This window comes from Actinia tenebrosa, unplaced genomic scaffold (assembly GCF_029948245.1).
Source record: "Actinia tenebrosa isolate PJP-AT-01 unplaced genomic scaffold, QUT_ActTen_1.0 PGA_scaffold12__29_contigs__length_12842862, whole genome shotgun sequence".
NCBI classification, from domain to species: Eukaryota; Metazoa; Cnidaria; class Anthozoa; order Actiniaria; family Actiniidae; genus Actinia; species Actinia tenebrosa.
Window position 1 is genome coordinate 12,648,863 of NW_028292572.1, and position 27,537 is coordinate 12,676,399.

Genomic DNA, 27,537 nt, shown 5'->3' on the forward strand with positions numbered 1-27,537 from the left:
ATGTAATAAAGTTTTGAAGTTTTGAACAAGGTAAATTTAATTTTTTGCATGGTTTTCAAATTAGCACTTTTCGCTACTAGTAGGATATAACTTATAGCCTAGTAGTAGCTTGTCCAATCAGAATACAGCATTGATGATAGACCACTAGTTGGATTTGACTAAAGTATTTTTGCATAAACCTACTAATGGTCTATTACAAATCTTGTACTCTGATTGGCTGAGCTAATAGTGGTCAGGTAGTAATAAACCACTAATAGCAAAAAGTATTGGTTTTGAAAACATGAAAAATAAATTATTTCAACCTAATTTCAAAATTGTTTGTATCCATTTTGGGCCAATGAGTAGTTTAATGGTAAAACAGTTAGACCTCTAGCACTCATGGTATATGAGTCAATAGCCCCTGAGGTGGAGGGTGAAATAGCTGACATTTAGCCTGCTTGCTAACACAGGTAGAGTTATAAACAGTCACACAGGCAAATGTATTCATGTATCACTGAGAAGAAATATTTATTCATTTATTTATCATAATATCTCACATGAGTTAATAAATAATACAGATATAATAGAGACATAATAATAACTGTAGGTTATTGTGGTTTGCGCCTGTTGTTGACAACGTAAAGACAGGGACTGCATGGAGGGAGGGGCCAGGGTGACTATAGCCTGTCTAGTTTTCCATTTTGCATACCAATCTCTTATATTTTCAAGCCTTAGCTCCCTCAGTCCCCACAGTTCTTGAAGTATGCATGTGCATTGACTTATACTATAGTAACAATACATGATATTTGAGATATAGATTCTCACTTAATGCTCTCATATTTTGTAAAAAGGTTTGACCAATCTGATATTAAATAAATGTTAAACATGATATTTATGCATCTCCCTGAAGTAGAATAAAATCATGGGAATGTCCAAACTAAGTCTTTCCACCATGCTGGGGAAAAAACCACCCCAAGTATGTCAGAGGCACATCTCAAAAGGATTGAGCTGAAAACAATACAGCAAGGCATGAACCCAGCTCTAATCAGTTTGAATTAGTTAGGGCCAGTTTAAAAGGAAGAAGACAAAAACAAAAGCTGAAAAAAACTTTGAAATCAGAAGGAAAACCAACACCTCTCAGCTCACATGGGGCAGCTGGGAATTGAACCTCAGAGGTAATAACCAAGTGCAAGGCCATCGACAAGCCTTGATTATGGCCTTTATCGCACGGTGGCCATGTTTATTACTAATGAGAATAAAAATCGATGTTTAACTTTCATAACTTTTTTTAAAGCACTTCAATGGGAGGCTGCGCGTGGAGGAATCTATTATTCAAACCAACATGGCTGCCGCGTGAAAAAGGCTCATGGTCAAACCTTGCATAGTCATATGACATACTATTGCTTTTGATTCTTCATCAAGGATGCTAATTAATCAATAGTTTAAATTAAGTGTTGAAACGTGTAAATATATTGAGTCTGGCATGGATGGGTATTTTGTTGTCATGGTTTTATTGTTTTCTTCTTTTAGTTCTTGCGATGTTTCGGGTTGTTTATCAGCTGTTGTAGTATATACATGCCGTCTCTTTAGCCTGCGAACAATACTTTCTAGGCTACGGCGCTTTGACTCGTAAAATTTCGAAGTCTCCAGTCTCTTTAAGTACAAATTTCTTTTCAGTTTTACTTCGTGATAGCCAAGGTTTAATGTGGGAGCCCAATCAACATCTTCTATATCATACAAGCTGCTTGGACGTCCTGTGGTGTAATATAAGAAGCAGTTGAAACTCCTTCATCCAAACATTTCATAAATTACTCTTCTTAAAAGAAAAACAAACTCCTTAGAGCTATTATCAATAGGTTCAAACTAATAATAATAGTATAAAACTTGAGTACCTTTTGCAAAGTGATCGCTGCAAACTCGAGCATGGGGAGACTCAATCTTCTTTGCTAGTATTGACAGATTTTCGATCCATTTTTCACGACGTTTTTTAGAAATTTCAAGACTCCTTTCGCCCTTGTGTAGAATAATCTTGGGTACTCTAAAATATCTCTTGTCTTTTTCTCTGTTTGAGCGATTTGTACAGCCATAAACTGAGCAACAATCAGGCATTTTTAACCAAACTCTGGCCAGCGGACACGTAGTTATAGACATGGATCACTGCCCGTCACCTGGGTATGTAGACACCCGGATGTAATGATGTCATGTAGCTTTATAGTATATATAAGTCTAACTGAAAAAAAGTAAAATGTCAATGTCCTGCTTTTGTAGTTGTAGGTTTCTTTTTCTTCGTCCTCTCCTATTCAAAAAAGAAAAACGAAAAAAAAGGAGCAAAAGCGTGAGTAGGTATCACGTTTAGGTCACCCATCCAAGTGCTAACCCTCCTCAGCCGAGCTTGACTCAGTATCTTGAACGATAACAATTTATCCACTGAGCCACTGTTCCAGGTGAATCAGCATATCAATAGCCTTGAAAACAATGCACCGAATAGACTAGACTTTTTAACATTATATTTTCAACCGATTCCGTGCGTGGCAGAGATGCAAGGGATTAGCTGATATGGTCTGGGGGCCGGCTGGTCTCTCCCCTGATGCTTCGGCTAGAACATTTTCTTGCGTAATTCGTACACCCAAGGGCAGAAGGATTTAATCGCCGTCAGGTCCGAAGTCCATACGCCGCCTCAGCTCTACGGATGTCTCGGGGGTATGGCACAGTGGAATCGCATTTAAAAATTTTTTTTTAGATTTTCCTTTTTTTCTTTTTTTTCTCTTTTTTCTCTTTTTTTTTAATCCATTTTTTATTAGATTTTAATAAATCTTCAACAATAGGCCAATCATTTTAGAGAAAAAGTTTTATTCCTAGTCGGTTGCTCATAAGCTTGTATACGTTCGATCAGATGTTATCAGTGATATAAGCAATATCGATCCGCGAAAAGTAGAGCTATGCTTTCCTATCTTTCCTGGCAAAGTTTGCTGACAAGAACATTTACTGCACTTGGTACTCTTGGTATTGTATGCCCACAAAGGACTTGAAGACTTTAGTGTGCTATTGCGCAATTTCTGCATTTTTTAACAACGAAAATAAACAGCTACCCCAGTAAATAATATAATAGCTTGTGAAGATAAAAAAGATAAGAAAATTGATTGGTGATTCTGACAGAGAACATTGGGATATTTGACCTTGTTGCAACATGGAGCAAGATCAAATTCACAAGTAGTGTGGCATGCATAACGCAAAACTGTTTATTATATAGCCTACAAAAGGGCAGAACCTGCAATTATTTCAACATTATGTAGAGAACACATCTTCTTAGACAAGTTAAACGAAATCATTTCATATTTTCTTCAGCTGTACTAGGTCTGTGCATGATGCAGGCAACCCAGTGAACGCCTAAAGGGCGTCTTGTTTGTTTTGTTAAAATTGAATTTATTGTCACCCTGAAAAAGAAGTTTTTACGATGGGATCAGTAATGTAACTTAGCAGCCCTGGACGTAGACTGAGGACGACGGCTGCTCTAACTTGTGGGGGGGGGGGGGGGGGGACTTGGTTTAGAGTATAAAATACTTCATACTCTCTTGGTTTAGACTGTCGCGGTAATAACATCCATTTTAAACTCCAAAAATAAAAGAAATTTCTCGTTTTCTAGAGCCCGCCAAACCTACCTTCTTCAGCGCCGCGACTTAAGGTTCACGTGCGCCCGACGGCACGTCTCGCGGCCATCTATCTCCTTCCAGGGTTAACCCTTCCCTAGATCATCCTACTCGGCGATAAACCTTAATTTGAGATAGCACAGAACGATGTGAAAGATCATCATAACATGTCTATTGATGGATTGCAACCAAGAGTAAAAAAAGCAATGGATGCTAACATGAGAAATATATTTTTTTAAAAAGAACCCATATGGCCGCGATGACAGAACATGCAAAGGAAGAATTGCTCGAAAGCTGTAAAACATTTGTGATCAATCAGACGCACTTATCATCATTTTTTTACCATCATATCAATTTCTCCACCCCCCAGTGGGAGGAGTTTGCCCAATGCCCAAGGAACAGACAAAGTTGATTCCATTTAATCGGATGCTGAATCTTGTGTTTCAATGTCTTGAATACATAAGTCATCATCTTTGCTTTCGATTCTCCTTGCTAGTGACGTCATCTCATAACGATCATTGGGTACTGACTGCAACTCGATTTGACTTTCATCAGGTACGCAATTCAGATCAAGGAACGTCTGCTCGGTTGTCGTGTTGATTGTTCGTACCGTCATAATCCGCCTTCGAGTGAAGAGGGGCGTGTTACTTGCTGCAATGTCCATCACATCAACTATCTGCATGAGTTCTTCAACATTGGTTTGTTCTGTTTGTTGCTGTGCTGTAACGGGAACCACATAGGCTTTTCTTCGTCTTCCTAGCTTCATAAAGCAGTTCTGAGTGATAACGTTTCTCTTTGCTCTTTTAAAATATTGCAACATGAGGTTACGACTGCGTCGATTTCTAAGTCCATAGATTAAAGGCCTTAGTGAAGTATTGAATAGAAGCAACCAAAAGGCTACAATACGCCAGGAGTGAGGTATAACTATGTTAGAACGTATACTTATCAATTGTATTGTAATGTATGGAAGGCATAAAAGGACGTGAGAGGCGACCACGATCAGGGTGGTGCACGCTGTATAATCTTCTGCCATCATTCGCAACTGATCTACGTTTACCAGATTTTGTTTCTGTCGAGGATGTGTCATACATCTGCGCATGTGAATCTTCTTGAATACCTTGAGAAGTGAGACGAGCAGGAGACTTACTGAAACTACTTTAAATAGCAAACCTTCAAGCAAAACAAATATCAAAATTGATTCAAGACTTGCCCCAGAGGATGTTATCATGATGCAATTACCGAGGCAGTCATCATACACCGCTTCGCGAGGAGGGTACGGAACGGAGAATACCAGAGCAGTAATACAAACGACAAAGAAAGTCATTAATACTCCATTTCTGCTAAACTTTTTCAACTTTCTCTGTACAATGTTTGAATGTTTCTCTAAGACAACCACTGATAAAGTGGCTGTAGATACTTTGGTAAAGAACTCGCCACAAAAGGCAGTTACATGGCACATATTTTGACCAAACATCCATTGGTATCGAAAGAGTGATATGAGAGAAAACGGCATGAAAAACACACATAACCCGAGGTCTGACACTGCCATAATAAATGCAAATTTGTTTCCCATGGTTTGCATCAAAACATCGCCACATATCACCCGTATGATCAGACCATTACCAAGCAGTCCGCTCACCATTATCAACAGTAAAGTCATTTCTTGTACCATAGCCATGTTTTTAGTTTGTTCCTCCTTTGGTTCCCCAATACCGCTATTTTTACACAGGTTGAAGTTAACTAGATAATTCTCTTATACTGGCGTAAAGTGGCCAACTGCCTTCATAGTCAAACAGATTCAATTATATTCATTAGTATATCAGGGTAGTTAGTTGACACTATAGATGTCGGAGTACTGTACTGATGAAAAAACGTCTTGAGCGATCTTTATAAAATTTTAGAAGAATTTTGATCAGTGCGGAAAGGCTTTTATCTTTCCGACAATAGTTCCTTAATGAAATTAGTAAATTTGGTTAAGTTGGCGTCAACGTTTCCATGGAAACTAATTATAATTTCTTAAAGATTTCCTGGTATGTATAAGAATATTAAAACTACCGAAAAGCGCTATTCTAGATCTTGGGGTCCATGTGACGTCATAGCCGCCATTTTGGTTGACCTGCCGGTATCTTTTCTCATGTCAGCCAACATGGCGACCACGTCTTTTTTCTGTTTATTCTCATGGGAAGGTATACACGATACGAAGTGTAAAAATCAGCTGACGAAAAAACTCACATTACGAAACTAATTAAAGTTTCTGGACGGATTTATAGCTGGAAACACAGCTGTTTTATACTTTTAATATAGACTCATTCCATGATACTCGCTCACAGCTCAGTGAAGACTGTTAGATATGAAATCTGACTTGTTCGTAATACATGTTCCCAGAAATCTGCTGATTTTTCTCCTGCTTGTATTGCAGGCTCGAGTCATGCATCGTACATACACCTCTATCATCTCCATGGTAACTAAAGGTCGCAGCTTTACAACCAAGTGTCTGCTGACACTTAAGGACGCAAGCGATCTTACTTTTCATCTTAAGTCTGTTTATAAAAGAATAATTTTGTATAGGGACGCCATGTAATCCTTGGTATGTACCGACAAGATAATCTGGAATATAAAATACTGGTGTTATACAAGCGGTGCTTTTGATTGAAGCCTTAGCTGCCATCATACTGAGATAGGTGTAACTTCAACAACATCAATGAGAATTAGTCCAACATTTGACAATAAACGTAAAACTTTGGAATAGAAAAAAAACTTTACGAACAAACTATACAAGGTTGCATTTTACTGATAGATAATCACCTGGAAGAAAGTCTGGCACGGGTGTCTGCTTAGGCACAACATTTGTTGTCTTACTTGGCGATACAACAAGAGTCTGTCGCGGTGTTAAGGTCGGTGTCGGTGAGACAGTGTAGGTGGGCAATCCACTGACTATTGCCGTACTGGACATGATAGTGGATATAGGTGTTGGGCTTGTGGCGCTATAGCTTGCGTAGAACCCTCTATTTGTGAAGACAAGATCAGACACAAATCGCACCGTCATGGCATTGCCAGAGGAATAGTAATGTACTACATATCTTTCGTGACAAATTCTTTCCATGAGGTGAGCAGAGGAACCTACCCCGTCCATCACGAAGATATAGTCACTTTCACACCTGTTTGTGTTTTGGAGTTTCACCGTAGAAAACGTCAGAAGGATGCGGTAACCCTGTGGTACTTGTATGACCCATTGACATGTCAGGTTACCAGGATAGTACGAGTGGTAGTAGTTGGGGCTCATTAGTATACCTGACATTGATGTAAGATTTTCCTTGGGACAGACGGCTGGAAAGATAAGAAATAAGGTCATGTAAAATGTGTATGCTGACATCGAATTGATTATCCAACATGCTGTAACCTGGGTCCCAGAATCTCTCGCTAGCATGCAAGGTTTCTCTCACGAGAAAAACCCTTACGATCGGGAAACATAGCGTAGGGAGCTGGGGGGACAGGGGGCCACGTGCCCCTCTCCCAAAAAATAGTTTGCTCTCGGCACCAAAATTTAATTAATTCAATCGGTATTCCGTGTGGATTTGGCTGCAAATGGTACATTGCCATCCTATAATCGAGACCTCGCTAAGCCCCTGGCTACCATTTTCATCGTCTCGGAAATTATCGTAAATAGTGAGCATCATCCAACATGGCTGCCACTTTTATTCCCTCAGGAATAATCACAAGCCACCTATAGTGAGCATCATCCATTAGTTGGTGTTTACAAACATTAGCATTGGGATGTTAATTCGTCGGGAAACCCGTTATCACAATAGTTCTTGCCAAGTTGCTTGGTTTGATCAGCGAATCGAACTTTGGTTGGCAAATTAATGGATATAGTAGAGCCATAGCCAGAATGAAATGTTTACCGCGAGGCAATCGACCGCCGAAGGATTGAGCAACTAGGGCGCTTCGGAGACATGCTCTACATTTTACAGAGGCGACTGTCTCACTAGCCTCGAAGTGTGGCTAGGACCCTGTATAGCTCAGTTAGGTACTCTTACCTTTTAATATCTTGAATTTAGCGAGAAATCCTTGTTGTTCTGTATTGTTTCCTGTGCCGGCAGTGAACGTAACATTCATTTCATTATTTGGCGAATAAAAAGCCAAATTGCTACTCACATACCAAGAATAACAGTACTTATATGATACCGGCCCTGCATATCTGACCGTCAAGTGATCTACACAATAAGGCATAAGTCGTATGGATATCTTGTTAATCAACAGACTGATGTATGTTTTTGGTGGTGATCTTATGATCCAATTACATGAGATGTTTGTAGGATAAGGTAAAGGATACCGAGGACTTGATATCTGGCCACTGATCACATAGGAATTGCAGTTGAAGATTCTATCACAATTAACACTCCCTGAAACAGGATAGAAACAGTATAGTTTGCATATATACAGGACCCGTATAGTGACATGTATCAGTAATGCATCATCAGTCCAGTATTATACCCTATATAGTAACTATTAGCTGGGTAATGCATCACGAGGTTAGCATCATACACTACCCTGTATAATAACTATTAGCTGGGTAATGCATCACGAGGTTAGCATCATACACTACCCTGTATAATAACTATTAGCTGGGTAATGCATCACGATTGTCGGTGGTCTAGAGGTTAGCAGGGTTCACAGATTCCACGTAGTAAAGAAAGTATGCACGAGTAGGTTATGAGTTGGATTCCCATCTGGAACTGAGCAGATTTGTTCACAAGAGTTCCTTATTTCTTTCACTACGTTCTTGTATTCAGAAACAGTAAAGACGATGGACCGACAAATTAGGCTTCAAAGGGAAATTCTGGTTTGATCATGACTAATGACTACCTGCAACTGATACTGCAGTTTGTAAGGTTGCTACAACCTTGATGGCCAAGACGATAATAGAACGCATCCCGTTCATTTTGTACGATCAAAATCAGCAAACAAATGAACTAAAGATGAAAAACATTAAATCTATGAATTTAAATATGCACCTATTGAATCAGCTTTCCCGATTTTTTTTGTTAAGAGACTACAAGTAAATAAATAAGATGAGAACGTCCTCAACGTAAAACAATAATGAAGTCTTTGAAACAATGAAATTTGATGTCTATATTTTGAAACTTCTCACACTATGAACCTCACATATTCTGAACACCTAGTTTATCTTGATTACTCTTTCCCTGATGATCGAATTGGAATTAAGAAGTTGATTTTTGATTGTGGAGGGAGGACAACTGAAGAACCACTCACTGCCTTCAGTGTCAGTAGTGTGTGTGCCAGGGGCTCCTTCATTAGAAATTGTCCTGATCATGATTACGCTATATTTCGCTATTTTTGTTATCATCGTTTTTATTATTATTAAGTAACTATAGTTGTTGAGTTTGAATACAAACAGGCTTGAAGGAAATGCAAATAACTTTTCAAGAGCGACGGCTGAAAATACAACCTGCATCGAGGAAAAATGACATTGAACTTCTCAACTACAGCAGCACGGAGCGAATTAATTATAGTATAAAAATAGAAGTCTACTTGTTCGTTGTTTCTTTGTCTTTCTTCAGGATCCCAAGATTACGTAATTAGTTCATAGTATATCACGTGGCTTTCTGCCACAATACTTCCAGGCGTTTCACGTATGTTTGTTTTGTGCAGAGTGCACAAACCAGAGGACTGGGAAACATACAAATACGTCACTGATTTACACTTGGATGATTGCTGACATAGAAGAACGCAGTTGATCTGGCTCGAAGTGCTCAGTTTTCTGATAGAGTGACCTTTGATGGTGTGATTAGGTATTGATCGATATGTTCCACCCAAGAACTCTGGAAGATACGTCGAATAATACACCAATTAATCATTCTTTCATACATCATAATATAAGCACATGGGTGGGTGGATGAATAGGTTGGGGGTGGGTTTATGAATAGGTTGGGGGTGGGTGAATGAATAGATTGGGGGTGGGTGGATGAATAGGTTGTGGGTGGGTGGATGAATAGGTTGGGGGTGGGTGGATGAAAAGATTGGGGGTGGGTGAATGAATAGGTTGGGGGTGGGTGAATGAATAGGTTGGGGGTGCGTGAATGAATAGGTTGGGGGTGGGTGGATGAATAGGTTGGGGGTAGGTGGATGAATAGGTTGTGGGTGGGTGAATGAATAGGTTGGGGGTGGGTGAATGAATAGGTTGGGGGTGGGTGAATGAATAGGTTGTGGGTGGGTGAATGAATAGGTTGGGGGTGGGTAGATAGATGGATGCAGTATAGTTGAATTATAGTGGGAGTATTGATGTGTGGATGAATAGATTCAGAGGTCAGGATGGATGGATGGATAAATAGATGCTGATGATTTAATGGTATGGGAAGAATTTTCATCACCTGTTTCTCGCAGTGCGACTGTTGGAGATGGAGTCATGACAGGTTTACAAGTCGAGGTTTTCGATGGAGCCACAAGTTCAAATGTAGACTTGGTAATTTCGTGTGATTTTGAAGAGAACATTGATGTTGTGGTGTGGGTGAAAACCATGTTTGTAGGTGAGACATAGCTGGACGTAATACTAAAAGAAAGCGTCTCTTGCATGGCTGTGAACTTGGCCTCAAATCCATTCGCGATAACATCATCATCAGAAACAAAAGTTACTAACATACTACGACCTCTGGACCGGTAAGACAGCATGTTACCGTCACTTCTTAACACTCCACACAGCACCCAGATGCTGTGTTGGTTAGACAAGTCATCAACAGTTACATAATCGTTAGTACAGTTGTAGCTATCCTCGAGATCAAAAGTACTGAAGTTCAGCTCAACTTGATACCCCAAGGGTACTGTAATGTTGTACTCACAACACATAGTGGAAGGATAATAATCAGGGAAGTTCGGGCTGACGATTCTTCCTGATAATCCATCCAGATTGTTTGGTGGACAACTAGCTGAATATATAAAACATTATAAAACATTACGAATAGAACTGAAACTATTCTGTCCTTTGATGTCATCTAGGAGAGGAGAGGAGTATGGGAAGAGAATCAAGGGCTCACATGTGACTAGAGTTTGCTAAATTGGTCGTTGTCCTTTCTTCCTCCGTCGCAAGAGCAAAACAAGATAAATTCCAATTTGGACCTGGACCTGCGATTTAGCCCGGCACGCCGTGGATAAGTTCAACAGGGCGACAGTGATGCTCTACGTCAGAGTATATAGGATAGCAGAGCATTATGGGTAAGCAAGTGTATTAGTACAAACTAGTGGCTCTTAGTAATTGGATTGACAAACAATTTGATGTTACCTTGCAGTACTACATACTCTGCTTTAAACCCTGTTGACTGCGAGACTGTTGTTCCATCAGCAATAAAATGCACATCAAAGTGATTGTTAGATGAATAAGCAACAAATGGTAAATCTCTGTTGTGTGCGCAAAGTTTTACTCCAGCCTCGTTACCAGGCCTGATTAAAACCTTATCGCTACAATGAATGTCGTCTTGCAGATCAAAGTGTGTTACAGTAAGCTTGATGTACGTCCCTGGAAGACTAGAAATAGTCCAGGTACAGTTCTTGTTGGGTTGGTAAGGGTTTGGCCAGCCTGGACTTGTAAACGAACCATTAGGAAACAATCCATCAATGGGGATTACTTGTCTACAGTTGCTTGCTGAAAACACACGTAGAAAAGGATATCAACAAGAGCTGAAAATGGGAATAAATATGCTGGTAAAAGTTGAATAATCCCTTGTAAAAACAAATTTAGAAAAACACTAAGAGGAATAAAGAGAAAATAAAATAGTACGGGTTCCTGATCTTGAAGAGAAGAAAGCCAGTCATCATAACTGATGCCCACAGTTTCTCAAGCAGTCATGAATGGCATAGTCAACTCACCTAGTACAGTGTTTTGAAGAACTACGAAGATGATAAATGATGTTAGGAACATGACTTAGATGCGAGAAGACTTTTCCACTCGTTGGGCATATGTATGGGCCACAAGTGAGAAAATAGAAATGACTCAGAGGCCCTAGTAAATTACTTTATGAATCACGCAGACAGTACTGAACAGTAGTGAATAGTACTGTTGATTCAGATGTCTCTGGCACTAACTGAGATCACATTAGTGGTTTTAGGTGTTTGTGAAATTCTTTTAACGACTTTAATATATTATGAGAGAAGATAAAGAACAACTATTTTTTAAAACTTTCCTTGTTTACTAACCATTACTTATATCAATAGCGAGGAACAGAAAACAAACAAAACAAGACTTTAAAACTGACTTCAACTAAAAACTGCCGTAAGAAGCCCAACAAAATGTAAATAGCTGAATCAACTGAAATCGTTTAAAACCCCTTAAATGCAGTACTTTGTAATCATTAATAAAGCATTACCGGCTGAAACTGTTCGAAATGGAATTTTAAGCTGTTGGGTCAGTTATATCAATCAAAGCATTCTGATTGCTTAAGATACACAAAAATGTTATAATCTGATTGGCTAAGGTACATAAAAATGTTATAATCTGATTGGCTAAGGTAGATAAGAATGATATATTCTGATTGGCTAAGTTATACATAAGAATGTTACATTCTGATTGGCTAAGGTACATAATAATTTTATAATCTGATTGGCTAAGGTACATAAAAATGTTATAATCTGATTGGCTAAGGTAGATAAGAATGATATATTCTGATTGGCTAAGTTATACATAAGAATATTACATTCTGATTGGCTAAGGTACATAATGGACGTTCGCGGTGTCCATTACTTCGCCAAGAACTTAACAAAACCAATTTGAAGAAGCAGAATAATATTTCAGCTGTGTTAATCCTTAATACTGTAGAAAAGGAAACTTAAGACACGCATACGCTGAAACCAAGTTGGGATATCATTTTTTATATATTTTTATTTTTCTTAAAGCCATATTGTTTCCCATTACATGTTATCTATCTGTATTACAGCCCTAACTATGTTGCTGTTGTGGTTTATTAACGCACAGACCTCATGTGGTAATCTATCCAATTTCTGAACCGAGCTACTCGTGCAAACACGCTGAAGGCGTCTCTTGTGTCGCACCGTGGAGAACCCCAGCTAACAGCACCCTGGAGGACCCATCGACCATCACGTGCCTGACAAACAAATGGACCACCACTGTCACCATGACAACCACTCTTGATAGAGCCTTTCTTGCCAGCACATATCATGTTGTCAGTGATTTTAATGTGTGACGGCACAGCGGGGCTGGCGTCTACTTTCTTTTGACAGCATTTCCTGCTGGCGAGTGGAAGACGTGCCTGCTGTAAGGTATGATGGCTACCACCAGGGTGATGGATCTTACCCCATCCTGTAACAATAGTAATCAATACGTAACGTTAAATATATGGAGCATTTGGAAGAGAAGGGACGAGTATTTCTAACCTGTGATATAACAGCTGGCATTCCGAGGAACTATTTCATCTTGTCTAGGAAGACAGGCTGGTTTTATCCTATCATTGATCATCACTGGACGAGACAGATAAATCAATGCGATGTCAGTATCAATCCTTGTTGCATTCCAGCTTGGATGAACAGTGATGTTGGAAGCGTATACTGACTGCTCCGTTCCTTCAGCTATGCTTCGGTTGTGTTCTCCAACAACAATTTCGTAGCTAGAGGAAAGAAAACGAGACAAACTTTTGTAAAGTATCCTTTGTATTGCAGCACATTACATTACCTTCTGGCCTTTTATATGAACCCTATTATGAACAGTCTATATGAACCCTATTATGAACAGTCTATATGAACCTTATTATGAACAGTTGATGTGAGCCCTATTATGAACAGTCTATATGAACCCTATTATGAACAGTTGATATGAACCCTATTATGAACAGTTGATATGAACCCTATTATGAACAGTTGATATGAACCCTATTATGAACAGTTGATGTGAGCCCTATTATGAACAGTCTATATGAACCCTATTATGAACAGTTGATGTGAACCCTATTATAACAGTTGATATGAACCCTATTATGAACAGTTGATATGAACCCTATTATGTACAGTTGATATGAACCCTATTATGAACAGTCTATATGAACCCTATTATGAACAGTTGATATAAACCCTATTATGAACACTCTATATGAACCCTATTATGAACAGTTGATATGAACCCTATTATGAACAGTTGATATGAACCCTATTATAACAGTTGATATGAACCCTATTATGAACAGTCTATATGAACCCTATTATGGACAGTCTATATGAACCCTATTATGAACAGTTGATATGAACCCTATTATGAACAGTCTATATGAACCCTATTATGAACAGTTGATATGAACCCTATTATGAACAGTTGATATGAACCCTATTATGAACAGTCTATATGAACCCTATTATGAACAGTTGATATAAACCCTATTATGAACAGTTGATATGAACCCTATTATGAACAGTTGATATGAACCCTATTATGAACAGTCTATATGAACCCTATTATGAACAGTTGATATGAACCCTATTATGAACAGTTGATATGAACCCTATTATGAACAGTTGATATGAACCCTATTATGAACAGTTGATATGAACCCTATTATGAACAGTTGATATGAACCCTATTATGAACAGTTGATATGAACCCTATTATGAACAGTCTATATGAACCCTATTATGAACAGTTGATATGAACCCTATTATGAACAGTTGATATGAACCCTATTATGAACAGTTGATATGAACCCTATTATGAACAGTTGATATGAACCCTATTATGAACAGTTGATATGAACCCTATTATGAACAGTCTATATGAACCCTATTATGAACAGTTGATATGAACCCTATTATGAACAGTTGATATAAACCCTATTATGAACAGTTTAGTCTGAATAGGGTAACACCACAAGTCACATGGTCTGTGTACATTGAGCTTGAAAGAGTTGCATTAATAACGGGAAAAATTGCTGCGATGACCTATTTCTATATACAAAAACATATACCTAGAATGCGGAAGGCCTTGGAATATACAGTGAGCAGCAGTTAGAACCCATCGTGGTGCAATAAGAGTTCCACCACAGAAGAAAAAACCAGAGATCTTTATTGCAACCTGCCACGGCCAGGACCCTGGGCGCGCATCTACACCTCCAATGACACGTGCTGGTGGAATGGCAGGAACACCGCAACTAACTGAAGATCAAAATATTAAACTAAATTAGTTTTAAATCTTTGCAAAGTAGACGATTTGGAATACATGCATGGCTATTGGCTCACCGTTTTGTGGAGGGTGAGGAGGAAAGGTTGGTGGAGGACTGGGAAGGACAGTAGGCTGTGCAGTAGGCTTAGCACAGCTCGGTGTAATATCACATACATCCTTGTCAATGGAATAGTATTCCTGAAATCCAAAGTCATCAAGAGCGATATCTGACCTGAAGGAATTGCCAATAACAGCTTCGTATTCAATCTATAAATAGATTTAGTTAAAAAAAAAACAATAGTGTGAGGTACATTTCCTAATGAGAAGAAATTCAAAGAAACGAAGACAGAAAGAAAAAAGGTATAAATTATTCAAAAATAACAAGATATAAATGTTACCTTATACATTCCACTAGCACTTAATTGAACAGGAATAGTAGCCTTTGTCCATTGATTGCCTTGGTTACCGTGCAGTTCCCACTCCAATCGGTCGTTAACATACACTTTAAGTGTACCCATATCAGCACCGAACATGTGGTAGTGAAAGAAAAGACAAGCGCTGTGACGTAAGAATAGGTACGTATGCATACGCGCTCGGGAACCTGGGATTTGACCTGATGCTTCTGCATAGATGTATTTACCTAATAATAACAATAATAATAATAATAATAATAATAATAATAATAATAATAATAATATAGATAGTTAAGGCATTCTACACCTTTGAATAGACATTTGTTAGTGACACACTAAGGATATAGCCTAGAACTATAAAAGTTCCGCTTTATTCTTGTAAAGTATCACCCATACTGAAAGTTTAAATAAACGAAGATAATAATAATAATAATAATAATAATAATGACGACGATGACGACGACGACGACGATGCCGATGATGATAATAACATCAACTTACCATGTCCAGAGGTGTGGTCAGCGGAAGGTCCCGTAGCAACACTGGGCGTGCTTCCACGATAAATAGTGAAATCCAACTGATCGTTACTGTTTTGTATGAACCAACACTGAATATCATCAAAATTGCATGTTCCATCTTTTTCAAACAAGATAATGAAAATGATTATTTTTTTGGTAATGAGGACGGCTTTAGTTATGACCTAGTTGAATAAAGGAATGACATCATAATAATCCATTTATATTAATACTTACTTTGCAGAGAAACTGGTCTTGATGTGGTCCATGGTCTTTGGGTTGTCCAAGATCCAGAGCAAGGATTGCTCGTTGTCAATCCTGTCAGAAGGTAAGATGTTTTATCAACCATCATTTATCCAAAATCTGCTCGAACTTACCCTTACTTTATGATCCTAAGTACGAGGGCAATCGAAATAAAAAGAGTATGAAAATGTAAGCGAGCAAAACATACCAACGAGTGAAAGTACCAGAAAAACAGCTGTTACGTGGATATGTGCCGTCCTCATCATTAATCTCATCAGCATGTTGGTTCAACCACTGTACTGCAGCCCCTAGCTTGATATGTTGCTTTTATACCCTTGTAATTATAACATCCAACTAATAACGAACCATCAAGTTTAACCTGCTGTAGAAATATTACACAGATGTGCAACACCTGATACAACTTCGCAAACCTTTAATTGGTTTTTATATAAACAAGGAAGGTAAATAACACTTTCAAAGACAAATAAAATAACTATGATGAGCCACAAATTTGTCTGTGAACTCGAAGTTTTTGAAAAACTAAGAGCGGTCCAACAGTATAGAACTAGCGGCAGTCTTAAAGTCATTATGAAATCGAACATTTCAAATATTGCTAAGGTATATTACTTTGATCAGTGTTGACTTAGATGATAAAAAATGGACTTTTGGTCTTTAAATGCAGTTCAAAGTTATGGATTTCGCACTATTGGGCTTTCTGTGGTGTTACGGATCCGAACAACATGCGGACATAACCCGATGAAATCTACGAGGCAATAAAATAGTCACAAAAACTGACGAGATTGTTCAAAAAATGATAGACACAAAGTAGTTGGTACGCCATTTAGTGAACATTAATCGCGCTGTTCCGCGGTACTCTAATTTAAAAGCCTTCAATCCTTCAAATTTTTCTGATGAGATTTCTTAAAATTTAAGACTTGAATCGGAAATTTACTGAAAGCAAAATACCCCGTTTTTTCTTTCCTTATTTTGAATCAGTGTTAAGTCCTGTAAGGATGAACTTTTAGTAGGAAATTTTCTAATTATTTTTTTGCTAAACTTAAAGGATGTCACTGCACACGAGGGAGGGTCCGCCATTTTGCTGCCTCACTTCTCCCGGTTACATCGTCTATATTTGACATGGCCAGAAATAGCCCAACCTAAAAGACAGCTCGTTAATATCATGGAAGACAGACACTGGCAAAATCAAATTTAATTATATTTCACAGAGAAAATTGTTTGGTCAGCTTTACTTCCTAAGAATTTATTCAATCTTTATATCAGTACACGTCACTTCCGGTAATATCTGTGTTTGGAAGATTGTAGGATCTTAAAGGTTATTTGTGTATCTTGATTTTTGGTTATAGGCCGTAGACCGTAGAAATAGGCAGATAGATTACTTTGAGGACTAATTTTGACATCTTTTGACTTAACGATTGCTAGCTATATATAAATTGCCTCCAGTCAAAAAGTCACGTGATTGATTGCAAACATGTAAGCTAGCGTAATGAAAATTACTGCATTTCAGCGGTCAAAAACTTTAAGAATCTTAATTCAAGAAAAAATGAAAACCCCGTCGGTCTACGCTAAATCGATATCGTGCTCTTGGCTAACAAATTGGGATTTAGAAGTTGATTTTCAAGGAGGGAGAAAAACCGTCTCATTGATGAGGAACTACGACACCCGTCGTAGAAGCGTCCACGTAAAACCGTCTTCTTTGTTTGAAAACCTATACCTTTCAATGCGTTTTGGCCTTCCGTCCACACTTAAGACCATCAAAAACGCATATATTTAAAAACGCTCTCCATATCGGAAACATTTTAAGGGCCTGTGTTATATTAATACATTTTAGAAACGCTGTGTTTTCGTTCCATGGTTAGCGTCCACACTAGCTTTTTTTATAACGTTTTTGTTCGTCCGCCACACCAAAACGATATCAATAGGGCCTTTTTCACACTAGCGTCCGAGCGTCGGAATCGTGAGAAAAAGAAAACCTTCTGATCCTTCTTCTTTGGATTATCAGTTCACACTGGTCATAAGCTCCTCTTATGATTCCAATTCAGAATGCGACGCTAGTCTGAACCCTGTTTAATGAACTGCGCATGCATCTGCGCATGCGAAAAACAGACATGCCGGTGTTTTCAAAAGCATCCGTTTTTCAGCCTGTCCATACGATTATATAATAATAAATATAATCAAACCCCACACAGCTTAATGATTAGTATAAAAAAAGGTTGATTACGATCGCGAGACGAATTTATTGCACATCCTTAAATAAAAAATACATTTTCATGGAGAAAGTTTGAAGTTTATGAACTAAAACAACTCTCAACTTTACTTGAGGGAAAAAACGATTAACCTCAAGTGCAAACAGACTTAACTAATAGCACTAAAAACATTGCTAATAATTAATCATTTGCGGGCTATACAATGTACGTGGAATATGCCATGGTTGCCATGGTAAGACTAAAATTCACTGCAAATCATCAGTAGAAGAAATGTTTTGACAAGTTTTTAATCAGTGAATCGGCATCCAAGCCTGTGTAACCACGACAACAAGAATTTAAACGCAACACTGGGGTATGTTTTTAAAAATTTTAACTTGAATTTATTTCTTGCCAAATAAACCTGGAAATATTGCACAAAATAATCTAGAAAATGAGTGTTATTAGGGTCATTCTATTCACTCATATGCTCTTATACCTTACTAATATTTGATGTCTTATCAGTGATTGGTTGCATTCTTCTTCACACTAACAAAGGTGTTCCAGTGATTGCAATGAATTGACTTTTTTGTCATTTTCGTAAGGGTAGAGAGGGTGGGGGAAAATTTGACCATCGTTGGTTTACGACAGGACTTTCTGCTTCCATGACCAAGTTGTCCATAAAATCCTAGAAAGCAATCAGCCAAAAACAGTTTAGAAAGAATTTCATTTCAAAAGAGGATGGCAGGTAGATATCACTTACCAAAACCCCATGTCCAGAGCTCACCATTACCTGTCAGTTATAAAATTAATGACAATATCAAAATAACACATTTTACAGAAAGATGTATCCTTAGTATTAACACTTAGGTACTTACAAGTAATTGCTGCTGTATGCCTAGAGCCACAACTTACATCAGTAACACTGTCATTACTAAAAACTACAGGAACTGGAACTGCCTGGATCTGGACAGGCACTTCTTGTGGTATGTCTGTATTATTATATGAGACACCCACTTGACCATCCTTGTTCCAGCCCCACATGTATAGATCACCACAGCCTTAAAGTTCAAGATTGAACATATTATTAAATAAAGTAATTAAAAAAAAGCAAGAAAACTGCTGCAGAATAGGCATGAGTGCTGTCGGCATGAGGACAAATCTCTAGTGCAAAGCATGAAAAGAAACTGAGTACTTTTTTGTCTCCTATAAAAACTAATCTGACAATTTTTCCTTTGACATTTTTAAAGAAAAATATGTAAGTAATTTAACAAACAAAAATATCAGGTTATTTTTTGTTTCCTTTTTTGCAACACTTAGTTTCCCAGAGTGCTTTGTGAGCTTTAATGCACACAATCAAAAAGCCAACATGAAAGCAATGCTTGTCCAGAAATCGATTTCCCAATAATTTATAAGTTTTGAAAATTTATACTTTCTGTCATATGGTATTGATTTATTGTAATTACAGAAACGTCTGACCAAAAATTGAACTAAAGGAAGTAGCATATCAGGATAATAAGATTTAAACATGTTTATGGGGGTGATACTTGTCATTGTCATGGGCCTAAAAAGCATGAGCACCAAAAAGAAAATAAAAGCATTCAAAATCATCGATAACAGGTGTACATGTATACTAGATCCTCATAGACACAGCATTCTAATGTTAAAACTTATATCAATGACTTGCTTGACTTGCTATGTCCTTAACAAATTACCAGAGATATATCAGCCAGATTTTGACCAATCAACACTTTGAACAGACTGGCTACTTACTGGTTATGACAGCTGAATGCCATCCACCACAAGAAATGACTCTAATAGTAATTCCTGATAAAGCTTCAATAGGCTTTGGTTCATCTTGTTGGTCTAATCTGCCATTACCTATTTGACCTCGGCTAAAAAAAGAGACAGCAAAACTAAACAAATTGACAATAGTACTTAGAGTTAGATGATATATATTGTATATACCTTCCTCCTCCAAAGCTGAATACTGCTCCTTTGTCTGTCAGTATTAGCACATGTTCCTTGCCACAACTCACAGTTTGCACACAGTGAGAAAATGTTATCTCAGCAAAGGACACCAACACTTCTTCATCCTGCGTGGTAGAACTATCAGTCACCAACTGACCAAGATGTCCATCATCTATAAAACAGAATAATTTTCATGTGTGTATATATATTATAACAATGATGTGTACCAGCTGTAAGCAAAGTATTGGTTATTCATGATTTATTCTATTCCTTTTATCTTCAACCTCATTTGTAACTGTTTGGAGGTGCAACTAAAAGTCTCCAGCAAAAAACATCTATTCATGTAAAGTCAACTTGGAATGAGATTTCATTCCAGTTCGCTTTCTTTGGGCTCCAAGCCAGATTGGCATTATATCAAAATATTGCACACTTTATGGTGTATGTCATTAGAGGAGTATATAAGCATGCATATTGTCTTATGGTTAGATAGTTGATTTGCTTTAACAAGTTGCACAAGGGTGAATTATGGAATCTCTAAAATAAAATTCATTTTCCAATGAAGTGGTTAATCAGGAAGCTGAATCTTAAAGGGGTAACAAGGCTAAAGCATTGCTGCAATATGCCTTGTCACATTTTTGAAAGATCTTTGTACATGACCCCCTATGTAGCCCTATGTTATCCCTTCTAATGTCAGATTAGTATCATAGTTAAAAAGACTGTGTATACCTGTCAAGACTATCGTTAGAAGGTCTCCACATCTTATCATTGACAATGACTCCTCCAACTTTACCACAGTTGGAAATGAATTCTCGTGCATGAAATCATTCCACAGGAAGAGCTTTTTTGCTTTAGAAAGTAATGCAACCTTGTTGCATGAGCAGGAAATATCCTGTACAACTTCACCAGGAAGAAAATTATTTACATTTCCAAGAGCTTTTGTTCCAGGAATCCATCCAGAGGTGGTGACTGTACCATTTTCTATTGAATTGAGAGAAAAATCCACCTATGAGTTCATAATCAATTCATGCATCTGAGCATAGCAGTTTGCAGGCAATGCAAGAAGGTCTAAACGACCTAGTATGGGCCATAATCTAAACAAGTGTCTCCTGTAGATGTGATTAAATGAAACTTAGGCAAAGTTTAACTCAGCCCATTAGTGCAATAGTGTCTCAGACCACTAGTTGGCTATTGTTGTTTGGGGACTTCTCAGTTATCAATCTTCACTAGTTAGCAGTTATTATATATCATATTAAGATATATATATTGTAGCTTCAAAAGATATGCATGTTCATGCCTGCAATAGATGATTTTACATATCTCTGTCAGAGTTTGTGGGGTGGCTATTGGCTTATCTCTTATAGACTGCACTACTTGTGACCTTTGATAGTAAATGCTTTTTGGTTACTGTTCACCTTTGTAGCCAGATCTCTCTCCCAGGTCGCTATGGGTGATAAGTGTAACTTAGTGTTAGAGCATCTGACTAGAATAGAGAAGGCCATTGGTTCTATTCCCATCAGAGACTTGTTTTCCCCCCAATTTCCCTTTTTGCTGTGACACTCTGAATAATTTTATATCCTGTAAATACCAGCAAAGTTATTCTACGCCTTGGCAAAACCCTCACTCAATTTTCTCAAGCACTCAATGCACAAAACGAAATAATAACATAAATGATATAATGACTGACTGTAACCTTATGTATGAATGAATACTGGAACAATTAATGAATGGACAGATGGAAATATTATGGGATAATATGTGAGCATAGAATATAATACTCACTCTTCAGAAGAAAAGTGTTAGTCCAAGATGACTGTATCTTAACAACATCTTCAGACAAGCTGATGTCAACTTGAACAGGAACATCTATAACACTTAGCCCTCCATGTTCATAATTATCGCATTTCTTTTCTTTCAAACTACAAATTTGTCCAAATACATTATACCCAAACCCAAACATATACTTCCTTTTCAGACACGCTATGTCGTTGGGAATATTCAAGAGTGGAGCTTATTTAAAGTTCAATGTTTTGCCGCCATGTTGTCTAACATGAGCATGCAGTACAAAGTGGATGCGCAGTAGTACATGTGCAGTACAGATCAAGCGCCTGACTGTTTTGTGTTGCTAAAGTGACATGAATACATTACATTATAATAACATTCAAAGTACTGCATTTTGAACGCCTTGATTTCAGCTATATTGCCACAAAACTGTTAAATAAGGGCTAACCTACATTTACGACAAAGTGTGAGAGCATTACGAGAAACAAGAACCCAAGATTTACACGGAAAAAAAATGAAAAAAGGCGACCAAAATATTCAAACTTCAACCGTCAGGTTCAAATTATGTGTTTCAGTGTTTTAATTCTCAGCTGTGAGTGGATGATATGAGTGTCTTTTCAAAGAAGCCATTAATCAAGCAGCAAACGGTTTATGATGGAGAAGAAAACGCCAAGTCTAAGATGAGCTTCACAACAAAACGAGTGTCTTTCGATTCAACGACGGTACAGTCCGATTCAGATGAAGAAAACTCTTTGGGTAGAAGTAATAGAAAGCCCGTGAAGCCAAATGCTGATGACGATGATTTACTGAACATGTTTAGAAGTGAACTATCTGATAGCGAAGATGATATTTTGCAAACACGGTCTGAAGTCAAGAGTAAAGGTGTTGGTAAGTCTTCTTATGATATATAGATGATGGCTAGTAAACACTAGCGTGGATTGCGTCGGTGTTTCTAATGAAACAGTTATGAAACAGTTTCGAAACAGTTTCTTATGATATATACACTTAACGTGGATCTTTTAGTGCTGACGTTGTACTATGCATCCCATATATTTGTAAAAACTTCAAAATCATAATATGAGTTATGTTTTTACTAGTGGAGAAGCCCAGTCCTGTACCAAGGTATTTAAAATCAGCATCATCTACCAGGGACTTCAAAACATTGACAACAAGATCAGTAAACCAACCAACAGATGTGTTAGATCAAACCATCCACCCCAAACATAAAGCAAAACCTAAACCACAACCTAGGAAAATGTCAGGAAATATTCAATCAGAAGAGGAAAGTCCTAGATCATCAAAACCTGAAGTCACTCCAAGAAAACAGCAGTCAGCCAGTACACACCATGAACAGCATATATATGATATGAGAAGAAAGAGCAAACCACGACATGACTTTAGTGACAGCGATGATGATGATATTGTTGTCAATAGCAGGACAGATAACCATAAACTATCTAAGATCAGTAATCAGTTGGAAGTGAGAGAGTCTAGCATTCAGAAGGGTTCTGGAAAAATGAAGAAAGAAAGTTCTGAGGAAGATGAGTATATTGACCAAGATATTGTACACACAACTTCCATCTTAAAGAAAACAGATGAAAGCTCATATTCACGGAACAAACTGGACAAAGGGCAAGACGAAAGAAAAAAGGTAAAATCATTTCAATTAGGTGAATCTGTGGATAAAGAAGATATTGCTTATGTTAAACCTGCACCAAAACCAAGAAGACATATTCAAGACAATGGAATACATGATTACAAATCACACAATGATGATGAGGATAACGAAAACATAGAAATTGATAAAGATACAAGCAGACATTTGAAAAAAGTCCCTGTTCCAAAGGCTAGAAAAGAACACTTACTAGAATCACAGGAAAAAGAAATTGTTTCCAAGTCAATGTTATCAAAGTCCAAATTGCACTATCTAGATGATAATGACAGTGGTGAGGAAACACACATGAAAATAGTTGATAAAGGAGGACAAGTCTCAAATAGGAGTAAAAATGGACTTACTGAAGACAAGGTTGATGGAAACACCCTAGACTGGTCATCTCTAGATGAAAGTGATGATGATGAAGCAGTAGGAAAGAAAGTGAACTTGTTTAAGAAACAAAGACCAAGCAGTGCCAAAGCAATAGATGATAACAATAACAAAGAAATAAGCAAAGTTCCAAAGCCTTCACCAAGATCTAAGCCTCGGAGGGAACTTGGGAATGTGCAGCAACATAGGCAGAATGATACTTCGAAGAATACTTTAAACCACAAAGATTTAAACTCTACTGACTATGATTCCTACCAGCGTGTTACAAGAGAACGAAGTGATAGAGACAGGCGTGCTAGAGGTAATGCCACACCTCAGCGTCCTGGTAGCAGTAAAGCCCGAAGCAATGGTTGGGGTAGGGATAGAGAGGAAGACATAACAGATATGTTTGAGGAGCACATCCCAGATTCTAATGATTTGATTGGTGTAGATCACAAACAATTTTGGCATAGCAAAGGTAATATTACTACGACCATAACGGGTTGTCTGCTGGTCAGGCAATTGTTGTTTTTGTGTGAGATGATCATGATAATTTATTATAGTGTTTACATGCTTATTGTTTCAAGACATAAACTAGACTAGTCTGTGTACTATGGACTCCATGTTTAATCTGCCATATGATATACTAGCATGTGCTTACAACATATGTGATGCAATCAACTAAATCAATACAGGAAATGATTGTATATCGTAACTTATACTGACAGGAAAATTTCAATGGTGAGCATGGAAGTCTTGTAATTGTTTTTAGAAGGTTTTTAGAGGCTCTGGACTTCATGTTTATTTTGAGGTTTTGCCGGCAGGCTAGCGCAGCACAATAGGATTCAGGTCCCCCTTCGAGGTACATTGCAACAATTTCCAAGCCCATAAGATCCCCATACCCATCCCACGACTAACCCTTCATCAGAAATCATTAGTAAAGGCCAGACACTGAGGGTGGTCGCTGTCATCTATAGCCAGTCCATGTTCACTGTTACAACTCAAAAACTTATACTTTTACTTTCTTGATGGGCTTTAGATCAACTAAGACCTCGATCATCCACGACACCCAAGAAAGGTCCTATGAAAGCAGACCAAGGAATTGAAGAAATGACAAGATCACCCCATCTTAGGCAAACTTTGAGACATACAGACGACCAAGACTTGGATAATCCCTTCCAGCCATCAGTCTGGAGACAGAAGTCTTCCTCTTTAACAAATCTTTATAGAATAGGAGACTCTGATTACAGAAATTATGATGAAGATGAAAGTCCAACTCAAAGAAGGAACAGTCTTGATACAGAAACCATTCGACAAACAGTCTATGATAACTGGCTATCAAGAAAGACAGTTACTATCAAGAAAGAACTGTCCAAGAAGGCATTAGAAAAACAGAAAGAGCAAGAGAAAATAAAAGAAGAGGAAGAGAGAAAAAAGAGTGTAAGTACTCAACCTGTTGTTTGCGTCTTCTCTTGTTGGTTATGTTTTTATCAAATCAGAATAGAATGACTGTTCTGAAATCCCCAAAATCTAATCCTGGAGTTGACCAATGCTATAACCTTATCTTTTCTGTAGGCACAACTTGCATTTCAATCCTGGACCCAACACAAAACAGAAACATTAAAAGAACAGTATGCAAAAATAAAAGCAAAGCAAAAAGAAGAGCAAGAGAAAATGGAGCTTGAAAGACGAATGAAAGAAAAAGATAGTAAGAAATATTTTGAATCATGGAAAAGTAAAAAAGATGCATTAATAAAAGAGACACATAAGGAAAGGATGAATAAAGAGAAGATGAAAAAGAAGAAAGACGAGGAAGAAAAACTTGAAAAGACAATGTCTTCTAAAAAATCCTTTGAAAATTGGTAAGTGAACAATAATACCTACTGGTGATGGAAGTAGTATAATCTCCCCCTTAAAAATAGACCCTCATAAAGACACCACAGCCATCATAAATATGGGATGCCCAGGGAGTAAACATAAAACTATTTATAAAGTAGTGGCGAAGTTACTTTTTCAAATGATTTTTTATTTCACCATTACTGCATGCTCTGTCATGTATGTGTATTTCCCAATTAAACAGTTTTAAATATATATATATATACATTTAGCAATTATTCGCCAAAGGTGAAGTGAATATCGGGGAATATTTACCATGACACGAGTCTTTGAGCAGCAAGGTAAATATTCTCCATATTCACTGAGCCTGAGCCGAATATTTGTTTTAGCATAGAGTGAAGGCATTTAACCCGTGAAATAACAATTATTAGTCAGCGTGTAATAGTCACTATAGACACAAAAGAAAACAATGGAATTAGGGTCTACTAAAGTGTGTTAGTCTAATTCTATTTCGCGGGTTTAATGACTTCACTCTAAACCAACTTGTGTACAGAGTAACTTATTTTTATATACAATAATTCAATAAAAACAAACGAACAGAAACTTTTAGTTTGCCTGAAAAACTTTTAGCAAGACCTTTGGCAAAACTTTTAGGCCATACTTCGTTGCCTTTTTAGTATTGATAGGAATGGCATTTACTTTCATTTTTTCAATTTCTTCATCAGAAATTGTAGCAAAACGATTGCCGGCAGATGCCATTTTGTTGCCGACTCAATATTCCGAGATTCAGAGGTGAATATCGTACAATATTCAGCTCCAATTAACCAATGAGCGTGCGCGTTCTTAGGAAGTACACAAGTTGGTATATGCTAAATATATATATTCATTTGAAAAATGTATAGCACATGTACACTAGCCATCAAATATGTTGAAAAGAAATCTTGATGGAATGTTTTTCATTAGGAAATCAAAGAAAGACACTGTGCTAAAACAACAGCTAAAAGAAAAGAAAAAGAAAGAAAAAGTAGAGGAAGCAAAAAAAGAAGAAGAAAGCTATGAGAAGACAATAAAAAATGCTGATGAATTTCAAAAATGGGCAGAAAATAAAGGAAAGCCAAGAAAAAAACCAGCACCTCCAACATTAAAACAGCGGTAAGGTCATGATTGGTTTATACCATTGAGAATCCAATAGTAGTACTGAGGGTGTCACTATTTGGTTTGTCATAGGGCATGGGTACCAGGAAGTCGTAATACAAGTGATAGCTGTATACCATCTACTGTGCAACCAGTTGTTCTTCCTGCATCAACAAACAGGGCACGGACAATGTCTGGTACATACCGCGGCAAAACTAAGGTAATTGTCATCCACTACCGTTTTGTTGACCCGAGTATATTTAACCCTAATATTCAACTTCATTTTTGCACTGTCATACTTTCTCATTTATTATAATAGATATTTTTTCTTAGGGGTTTACTTTGAGCATTGGTTAGCAGAACTTTACACCTTGTAGGGGACTTAATATGAAATAGCTTTTTCTCCTGCCTTAAAGAACTGATATTGTACAACTGCCTATACATGACATATTTGCTTAAACATTTCCTTTTTTATCTTTCAAGTACTATGACTTCTAATGGCAGCATCTTCTGGAAAGTCTTGAAGCAAATAATAAGATGTGTAATCAGCATGAATCAGTCATGTCAGTGACAAAATGGAAAGCTTTGGGTGGTCAACTACTGCATAAAAACCAAACGCCAGCAGT

General features: G+C 37.6%; 6 protein-coding genes across 7 annotated transcripts; 1 reads left to right on the top strand and 5 right to left on the bottom strand.

Annotated features, from left to right (window-relative positions):
* Window positions 1–490: 490 nt before the first annotated feature.
* Window positions 491–2,429, bottom strand: LOC116303103 (uncharacterized). The gene is made up of 2 exons (XM_031712558.2): window positions 1,872–2,429; window positions 491–1,733 (listed from the first exon to the last, which is right to left on the bottom strand). Exons 1-2 carry the CDS (start codon window positions 2,128–2,130, stop codon window positions 1,414–1,416), a joined length of 579 nt encoding a protein of 192 aa, XP_031568418.2. The 5' UTR covers window positions 2,131–2,429; the 3' UTR covers window positions 491–1,413.
* A 3,460-nt stretch (window positions 2,430–5,889) lies between these two features.
* LOC116303100 (bone morphogenetic protein 1) lies at window positions 5,890–8,592 on the bottom strand. The gene is made up of 4 exons (XM_031712556.2): window positions 8,493–8,592; window positions 7,664–8,029; window positions 6,432–6,953; window positions 5,890–6,233 (listed from the first exon to the last, which is right to left on the bottom strand). The coding sequence occupies exons 1-4, from the start codon at window positions 8,566–8,568 to the stop codon at window positions 5,971–5,973; spliced, it is 1,227 nt and encodes a 408-aa protein (XP_031568416.2). The 5' UTR covers window positions 8,569–8,592; the 3' UTR covers window positions 5,890–5,970.
* A 214-nt stretch (window positions 8,593–8,806) lies between these two features.
* Window positions 8,807–11,666, bottom strand: LOC116303101 (bone morphogenetic protein 1 homolog). Its single transcript, XM_031712557.2, has 4 exons — window positions 11,508–11,666; window positions 10,924–11,283; window positions 10,019–10,570; window positions 8,807–9,469 (listed from the first exon to the last, which is right to left on the bottom strand). The coding sequence occupies exons 1-4, from the start codon at window positions 11,557–11,559 to the stop codon at window positions 9,219–9,221; spliced, it is 1,215 nt and encodes a 404-aa protein (XP_031568417.2). The 5' UTR covers window positions 11,560–11,666; the 3' UTR covers window positions 8,807–9,218.
* An 824-nt stretch (window positions 11,667–12,490) lies between these two features.
* Window positions 12,491–16,303, bottom strand: LOC116303098 (uncharacterized). Its single transcript, XM_031712554.2, has 8 exons — window positions 16,176–16,303; window positions 15,962–16,042; window positions 15,711–15,845; window positions 15,195–15,436; window positions 14,874–15,063; window positions 14,603–14,789; window positions 13,029–13,258; window positions 12,491–12,954 (listed from the first exon to the last, which is right to left on the bottom strand). Exons 1-8 carry the CDS (start codon window positions 16,246–16,248, stop codon window positions 12,599–12,601), a joined length of 1,494 nt encoding a protein of 497 aa, XP_031568414.2. The 5' UTR covers window positions 16,249–16,303; the 3' UTR covers window positions 12,491–12,598.
* Window positions 16,304–18,202: 1,899 nt separating this feature from the next.
* On the bottom strand, window positions 18,203–22,201 carry LOC116303095 (uncharacterized). Its single transcript, XM_031712551.2, has 7 exons — window positions 21,919–22,201; window positions 20,866–21,117; window positions 20,137–20,311; window positions 19,942–20,063; window positions 19,047–19,229; window positions 18,932–18,961; window positions 18,203–18,856 (listed from the first exon to the last, which is right to left on the bottom strand). Exons 1-7 carry the CDS (start codon window positions 22,094–22,096, stop codon window positions 18,690–18,692), a joined length of 1,107 nt encoding a protein of 368 aa, XP_031568411.2. The 5' UTR covers window positions 22,097–22,201; the 3' UTR covers window positions 18,203–18,689.
* Window positions 22,202–22,247: 46 nt separating this feature from the next.
* LOC116303093 (uncharacterized) lies at window positions 22,248–27,533 on the top strand. Of its 2 annotated transcripts, none has more exons than XM_031712547.2 (7): window positions 22,248–22,806; window positions 23,016–24,419; window positions 24,981–25,381; window positions 25,517–25,803; window positions 26,741–26,929; window positions 27,005–27,131; window positions 27,395–27,533. In XM_031712547.2, the coding sequence occupies exons 1-7, from the start codon at window positions 22,524–22,526 to the stop codon at window positions 27,407–27,409; spliced, it is 2,706 nt and encodes a 901-aa protein (XP_031568407.2). In that variant the 5' UTR covers window positions 22,248–22,523; the 3' UTR covers window positions 27,410–27,533. The 2 variants fall into 2 exon arrangements, with proteins under 2 accessions (XP_031568407.2, XP_031568408.2); XM_031712548.2 differs by having other exon boundaries at window positions 22,248–22,800.
* The last annotated feature ends 4 nt before the right edge of the window (window positions 27,534–27,537 follow it).

What these genes read in the sequence shown, in the direction of transcription:
- LOC116303103 (XM_031712558.2), bottom strand. Translation starts at nt 2,130, where the DNA reads ATGTCTATAACTACGTGTCCGCTGGCCAGAGTTTGGTTAAAAATGCCT. An exon ending in CAGCGATCACTTTGCAAAAG is followed by an intron (nt 1,734 to 1,871) that starts GTACTCAAGTTT and finishes ATTACACCACAG; the next exon opens with GACGTCCAAGCAGCTTGTAT.
- LOC116303100 (XM_031712556.2), bottom strand. Translation starts at nt 8,568, where the DNA reads ATGAACGGGATGCGTTCTATTATCGTCTTGGCCATCAAGGTTGTAGCA. An exon ending in AACTGCAGTATCAGTTGCAG is followed by an intron (nt 8,030 to 8,492) that starts GTAGTCATTAGT and finishes ATCCTGTTTCAG; the next exon opens with GGAGTGTTAATTGTGATAGA. An exon ending in TAAATTCAAGATATTAAAAG is followed by an intron (nt 6,954 to 7,663) that starts GTAAGAGTACCT and finishes TTATCTTTCCAG; the next exon opens with CCGTCTGTCCCAAGGAAAAT.
- LOC116303101 (XM_031712557.2), bottom strand. Translation starts at nt 11,559, where the DNA reads ATGTTCCTAACATCATTTATCATCTTCGTAGTTCTTCAAAACACTGTA. An exon ending in AGAGTATGTAGTACTGCAAG is followed by an intron (nt 10,571 to 10,923) that starts GTAACATCAAAT and finishes TTATATATTCAG; the next exon opens with CTAGTTGTCCACCAAACAAT. An exon ending in AGTCGCACTGCGAGAAACAG is followed by an intron (nt 9,470 to 10,018) that starts GTGATGAAAATT and finishes CGTATCTTCCAG; the next exon opens with AGTTCTTGGGTGGAACATAT.
- LOC116303098 (XM_031712554.2), bottom strand. Translation starts at nt 16,248, where the DNA reads ATGCTGATGAGATTAATGATGAGGACGGCACATATCCACGTAACAGCT. An exon ending in GTGCTAGTGGAATGTATAAG is followed by an intron (nt 15,064 to 15,194) that starts GTAACATTTATA and finishes ATCTATTTATAG; the next exon opens with ATTGAATACGAAGCTGTTAT. An exon ending in CAAGGCCTTCCGCATTCTAG is followed by an intron (nt 13,259 to 14,602) that starts GTATATGTTTTT and finishes TCTTTCCTCTAG; the next exon opens with CTACGAAATTGTTGTTGGAG.
- LOC116303095 (XM_031712551.2), bottom strand. Translation starts at nt 22,096, where the DNA reads ATGTTTGGGTTTGGGTATAATGTATTTGGACAAATTTGTAGTTTGAAA. An exon ending in TAACACTTTTCTTCTGAAGA is followed by an intron (nt 21,118 to 21,918) that starts GTGAGTATTATA and finishes TCAATTCAATAG; the next exon opens with AAAATGGTACAGTCACCACC. An exon ending in TCTAACGATAGTCTTGACAG is followed by an intron (nt 20,312 to 20,865) that starts GTATACACAGTC and finishes TCTGTTTTATAG; the next exon opens with ATGATGGACATCTTGGTCAG.
- LOC116303093 (XM_031712547.2), top strand. Translation starts at nt 22,524, where the DNA reads ATGAGTGTCTTTTCAAAGAAGCCATTAATCAAGCAGCAAACGGTTTAT. An exon ending in AGTCAAGAGTAAAGGTGTTG is followed by an intron (nt 22,807 to 23,015) that starts GTAAGTCTTCTT and finishes TGTTTTTACTAG; the next exon opens with TGGAGAAGCCCAGTCCTGTA. An exon ending in CCTCCAACATTAAAACAGCG is followed by an intron (nt 26,930 to 27,004) that starts GTAAGGTCATGA and finishes GGTTTGTCATAG; the next exon opens with GGCATGGGTACCAGGAAGTC.